The 6,756-nt window shown below is 37.5% G+C and overlaps 1 protein-coding gene across 1 annotated transcript in view; it reads left to right on the forward strand.

The window, feature by feature from the left end:
- Nucleotides 1-6,756, forward strand: part of MAPK1 (mitogen-activated protein kinase 1) — a 56,010-nt gene that overhangs the window by 42,359 nt on the left and 6,895 nt on the right. Inside the window, exons 8-9 of the mRNA XM_014518931.2 lie at nt 1,474-1,583; nt 3,745-3,872. Of these exons, the coding sequence (XP_014374417.2) occupies nt 1,474-1,583; nt 3,745-3,861 (227 nt within the window). The 3' untranslated portion in view covers nt 3,862-3,872. The remainder of the gene's footprint in view (nt 1-1,473; nt 1,584-3,744; nt 3,873-6,756) is intronic.

The following is a 6,756-nucleotide window of genomic DNA, read 5'->3' on the forward strand; positions in this document are numbered from 1 at the left end:
TGAAAAGCAGATGTTAAAAAGACGGGCTAAGATGAACTCGTTTCATCCAGTTGCTGACATCAGAGGCATTTGATTCTTCACTTTAATACACTACAGTTGCCTTCATACCTTGACAACCTAGTTTCCTTGAAGTTGCTTGAAAATATTGCATAATGAATGAAGAGTCCTGAGCAAAAACTGCATTGACTTCCAGGATAGATTCTTTCACCTAGTCCTAGAGGTTGCAGCCTAGGAAGCATGATGCAAGTGACAACTCTTCTGACCATGTTCAAAAGGGAGATAACTTTATAGTTGTCACACTCACTTCTGTCTATTTTGTTTTTGTATAATTCTGCAAACCAAGCATCTTTGAAATCTTCTGGTACCACTTCCTCTTTCAAAGAAAGCATATAACTTCATGAAGCTTTCAGAGTGATTCGCTGTCAGTGCATTTTGTAGGTTTCAGCAGGCAAGCAGTTGTTGCCAGATGCCTTGTTCCCAGGAATTGATTTATTGGCTCTTTAGAAATCGTCTAATGTAGCTCTGTTGTTCAAATCTGTCATAACTTCTAACTGTGGTAATCCTTTGAGTTCTTCGTGTTTGATTTCAGTCGCACTGGAGTATAGAATTTCATAGTGTTCAGTCCAGTGCTGGAGTTTCATGATCAGTAATGACACTTCTGTTTAACTCTTTCAGCAAAGCTGTTTTCTTTTTGACTGGACCAATTGCTCATTTGATGCCTTCATACATTCTACAGCTTTTGCCTGCATCACTAAAGGATCCGCTAACATGTTCAGAATTACTAGACTTACTATGTCATGGTAGACACTTATAGTTAAGATTCAGTTTTTATCCCTTTGCATATCTCCATTATTGCTGTCCTCTAACCTCATTTTTTACTTTAAGTCCCAGAATACCTAAATTTTGTGGAGTGTAATAGGACCCTTGTTCTATCCTGGTAGGAAACATGTGGGTGGGAAATGCAAACAATTCTGTATTAAATATAACTGATAGCTTTATAAACAAATACCTTATTTTAGTACTGGTTTATGATGCTAGACATCAGTAGTTCTCAATCTTTTTTTTTTGTACCAGGGCCCATTTGTAAACATTGGCCAGTCCAGACCATTTTTTCGTGACTCTTTCATATATTCTTGTGACTCGCTTTTGGATTGTGACCCACGTGTTGAGAAACACTGCGCTAGATAGCACAAACCTTCCTACTGATATGAAGAGGAGGTTAATGATCAGAAAACAGGAATTTTGAGAAGACATTGAGGGTAATAAAATAGAAATAGAAAGTCCTTGCTAAATTGGTTCTTCAGCTCCTCCTCCTATGTGTAATCTGCAAAGATTTAAGAATAACACTTATCAAAACAAATATTTATAGCAAAGGACAGTCATTGTTTGTATTGTACCAATGATTTTTACCTTTAATGTGATGAAACACGAACTATATGTTGACTTCTTTTTTTAACAACTTTCTTTTCTTAGCACTTGATTTGCTGGATAGAATGTTAACCTTTAATCCTCATAAGAGGATTGAAGTGGAGCAAGCTTTGGCCCATCCCTACCTGGAACAGTATTATGATCCAAGTGATGAGGTAAAATATATATTTTTTTAATGTAAATATTGCAGAGGATAGTATAAAATCCTAAAGTAAAAGGAAGTCTTCTAAGGATATGATTTGTATAGTTCTTTCTGAATTGGAAAACTTGAGCTGTAAATTATGAATTTGCCCTGCTAGTTGTTTAAAACCTCTGTATCAGTGTGTGTATGTGGTGCATGTATGTTTGTGTGTACACATGTACTATATAGTACATACGACACCATTTTAAAGAACCCGAGCAGATATAAATATCTCAGGTTCTTTAAAACTGTTACTTCTAGGCATCTAAATATGGGAGGGGGAGTTTAACTTTGGGAGTGCAAGTTTGACATGTTTAAAAGGCCTTAAATAATATATTTCATTAGTAAAGCATCAGGTAGTAAAGGACTGGACTGGGTAGCCAAAACTATTGTAATAAACCAAGTTATTCCTCAACTAGACATTTGTATTATGCAGATGTTTGAATACCGCTGTAGGAACAGTGGGCTTGACTAGACAGCTGAATACTCTGACTTTTTTTATGATTTAATAAGATGCATGCAAGTTGAAGTTAAATTTTCCCCTTCTAGAAAGCATCTGTACTTCCTATCTAAACAGCAATTTTAAGAGCAGCAAAAGGATTGTTAAACTTTTTTATAATTACTTTATTAGTTTCTTATGACTGCATCACTGGATAGTCATAAGTGTTGCCATGCTTAGTATATTTTTATATCTTGCTGTTTATGGAAGCAAAGCTTGTTAGTAGTTGGGGGAATATGGTATTGCTAATTTTTTATTATGAAAGATCTATAGGAAAAACTCTGTTATCCGACATCCCCCGGGAATAGGGGATGCTGGTTAATCACATATTCTGGTTAATCAAACGTGCATCCTCTTGTGCACTGCCCAGCGTCAGTGTGTCAGGGAACGGGGGTCCCACGCAGGCTGCTTTGCCCTGGGCCGTGGGCTGAAAAAGTGGCGAAGAAAAACTCAGCTTGCGGCGGCGAGACGGGAAGTCTCCCGGAAGTGGTACTTCCAGTTTCACTTTTGCTGCGTCACTCGGATGCCGGTTAATAGAGTTTTCCGGCTAACAAAGTGCCAGTTAACTTTTACTGCAGCTCTTACTTTACCTAACTTCTCTTCTGAATTTGAAATGTACATTTTACAATGCTCAAAAAGTTTGAATAAGTTTACTTAACTCTTTACAAATCTTTTGTTTAAATGATCAGTTTTCAATTATTTTTGTTCTAGATTTTTTTTTTTAGCTGTGCTTAAAATGTTCTGTAGGTACATTACAAAAACATTGGGCATACAGATATGGGGAAAGCTTTTTTTTTTTTTTTTTTTTTTTTTTTTAGGCTTAACCTTACTCTGAGCTCCATCCTGTAAGGTCCCTGGCAGATGTTGCATTTATTGCATGATTAAAACAGGGCTCCTGTTAGGATTTAGAATTGGAAAATTTAAGGTTGGAAGGGATCTCAGGAAAATATTTAGTCCAAACCCCTGTTCAAAGCAGGGCCATCCCTAACTATATCATCCCAGCCAAGGCTTTGTCTAGCCAGGTCTTAAAAATGTCCAGGGATGAAGAGTCCACAGCTTCTCTGGATACCTGTTTCAACGCTTTATTACCCTCCTTTAGAGAGTTTTTCCTAATATCTAACCTAACTTCCTTTGGTGCAACTTGAGACCATTTCTCCTTGTTCTGTCATCTGCCACCACTGAGATCAGTGCCTTTATACTTCCCAGAAAATCTCAGTCTTGGCATAAGACTATTCTGGTAACATTTTGGTCAGACTTATACAGTTTTGATGAAGTAGGGAAAAATAGAAGTCAAGCTTAAGATTATAATGGACAGTTACCTTCATTTATAACAATGTAGATAAGTATTTCTCTGCAACATTTTCTGACGTATTTGTTTTATGAGCCTTGACTCTACCTGAATATTTTAACATGATCTAAGTTTGAGAAGCTATACAAGGAGCTGTTTAAAATTTGCCAGAAAAGATTATGATCTTTTTTCAAAGATCAAGGGGACCACCTATTGTGCCACCTATTTGTCCTTTTGTCTGATAACACACACAGCTATCAGTCAAGTTCTCATTCACAAAATAGATAAAGCCTAGAAAAATATGACTTAACATTTAAAAATGACTAACATCTCCTTCATCTTATTAAGCCTGTAGCTGAAGCACCCTTCAAGTTTGACATGGAGTTGGATGACTTGCCGAAAGAGAAGCTGAAAGAACTGATTTTTGAGGAAACTGCTAGATTCCAGCCAGGATATCGATCTTAAATTGTGCATAGGTACATAAAGCCATGATCATAATGAATCATGTTCCTTTTTTTTTTCTTCCAAATGAGTTTAAAAAAAAAAAAAAACCAAAAAAACCCCCCCAAAAACTTTAACATAGCTTTCATTTATGCAAAAATGTAGTTTATCATTTTATTTAGTATACTTAAGTAATCCTTTTAAATGTAGATGATGCTTTCTGAGTGCTGAATTGACCTTGCTCATAATTTCTTTAGAGAAATGGATTTAACTTTTCTCTGTAGTGTTTAAATTGCCCATAAAAATCCAAGCAGTTTTTATGTGCTTTTTTAATTTAATTTGCAGATTACATCTAAAGAGTGACAGTAAAATTTAATAGGTACTTGCCAAAAGCTGTGCAAACAGCTTGATATCAAAATCTCTCTTAAATTGACTGTGAGATCATATGAATTTATTAGAAAGCCCTCTTTATTTTAAAATAAATAACTGTTATTCTCTTGCAATGTGAAGAGAAAAAATCAGTCGGTATAAAACAAACATTTTTAATGGTAGCCATTTAAGTTATTTTGAATGTTTCCAAAATAGGTACTTGAGTGCCTAATCAATATATACATCAAAATGTTTTCATATTTTAGTTTTGTTTTAATTGACCTATTACTCTAAATGAAGATGGTATAAGAGTTTCAAATACTCCTGTACTATTATTCAGTCTCACACATTCATCTGAAAAAAAACAAACAACCCATAAAACTGAAACTTGCAGAAATTATCTAAAATCATGTGGAACTTCTTTAAATGTTTTGTCCACACCTGTCTCCATATTTCGTAACTTGCACACAATCCTTCTCATCTACAATAATCTTCCATTGATGTAGTTCATACCATTTTTTAGGTACTCTGACATTTGGAAATATCAACAAGTTTCCTCAGAATTATTCAAATAGCATTTCATACTAATAGTTTAAAAGCAGAGAAGGGGCAGTTAGCCATGTTAGACTGAAGTCAGGGTAAAGATTCATCTTATAGACTAACTGAATTGGAGATGCATTGGTTTTTGTGAGCAAGAGATGTATAAGCTCAGCTCTTGCTCATGGAAGCTTATACATCTCTGACTCAGTTAGTTGATTAGGTGCATCTCTATCCTTCCTTTTGCCTGGTAGCTTAAAGTAGGGGTCTGCAACATGTTGGCCAGGGCCTGGATCCTAGTTGCAGAGGAGTAGCTTCAGCAATAGGGGGCTTTGGCTGCAGGCATTCTTGCCATATTGTCATATGAATGCACCTCTGACTGAGGGATGCAATTCCAACTTCCAGGCAAAAAAGGGTTACTAGCCCTCGGTTTAAAGCAGGCTTGTCCAATGTACGGCCCACAGGCCGCCATGCAGCCCTCCAAGCCATTTTCTGAGGCCTGAGGTGCTGCGACGGGAAACGAAAGTAAACACTGTACTTTCGTTTCGGGGGGGGGGGGTGATGTGATACTGCTTCCTGTGAGGTCTTTGAATATGGCTCGCCGGCCATATTCGGACTGGGTGATAAAAAGTTCATGATCTGGTCCCACATTCAAAAAGGTTGGACACCCCTGGTTTAAAGTATTGCTAGATAGTTCACTGAGTGAGGGTTTGGTTCCTTTTATAGGAATAGAAATGACAGAAAAATGTACCCTACATCAGACATTTGAAGATGGCCTAGACAGTTGGTTTGTTTTGTGGTCTGTTTAAATTAGCTTATCTTAGTATGGGTTTCTAGCTGTCCATTACAACTGGCATCTGTTCTGGCAGTTTCAGCAAAACAACCCATTTACTGAGCCTATACACCAGGGGTCAGCAGTGTTTTTGGGCAGAGTACCAAAAACACCCGCAACCTCAACTCATAGGATGTTGGTGTGCCAGGGGCAGGCAGTGGGGGAGCCATGAGTCGCCCAATTCTTGTTACAGCAGCAAGGCCCAACCCCTTCCCTGCCATCCACCCGGAGACACGAGTGCCAAGTGAAATGCCTTCGAGTGCCACACTCTGGCACCCTTGCCCAGGGGTTGCCTATCCCTGCTATACACTATTCATATCTCAAGAGAGTCTTTACAGGTTGAGGTTAAGTAAGTTAGCACGACAGTGCATGGAAACTTTATTGGTCTGCCACAACCAGTGCTTTATCTGCACTGAAAATAGGATTTCAATTTCCAGGGTGGTGATCCAGTGCCTTTTCATGAAGGCTAAATTCACAACAACAACAAAAATTAAGTCAGTGAAGAGACTTGTGGAAATATAGACTGTTATGGTCAAACCAAGGTAACTTCCTCCACAGTCACCAGCTTGAATATTCAGTTATGTAATATGAAATTTACAGCAGTAAATATTGAAATCTGTTCTGTTAACTTTGACTTGTTTTCACTGTATTTACATGGTTAGCATCTACATTTTTAACAGTAGACTGAACAGGCTGCAGCTCCTACCATGAAAACCAGGTATCAACACCAGGAAAATTTTTAGATTTATGGTACCAAGATGGTGTCAAACTTCCACTTCTGTTACTAGCTGTGTCAGAGAAGAAGTCATAACTCATAATACATATATCCGTGCTTCTATAGAAAGAATTGAATTAAAATGTTTTCTCATAGGGAAACAAAAATTAAAAAATGGAAAACTTTATCTTGCTGAGTTTTGCAGCCAACTTCTTGGCCTTACACTTCAGCACATAAACAAAATGGCTAGTTTCTGAAGGTGTCTATGAGAAGTGCACTAAAATATAACAGTACAGAGACAAAATGGGAAATCCAGACGGTGGAATGATGATAAGTAAGCAGCTTGGAGGAAAACTATCTCCGTAACTGTAAAACCAGCATCAGTGTCAGATGCTGAGGTCTCTAGCTGTGTGGAAACATTTGGTGGAAGACACCGCTAGTAGACCATCTCAACCTCAGGGAAAGA

Source organism: Alligator sinensis, unplaced genomic scaffold (assembly GCF_000455745.1).
Source record: "Alligator sinensis unplaced genomic scaffold, ASM45574v1 scaffold570_1, whole genome shotgun sequence".
NCBI lineage: Eukaryota > Metazoa > Chordata > Crocodylia > Alligatoridae > Alligator > Alligator sinensis.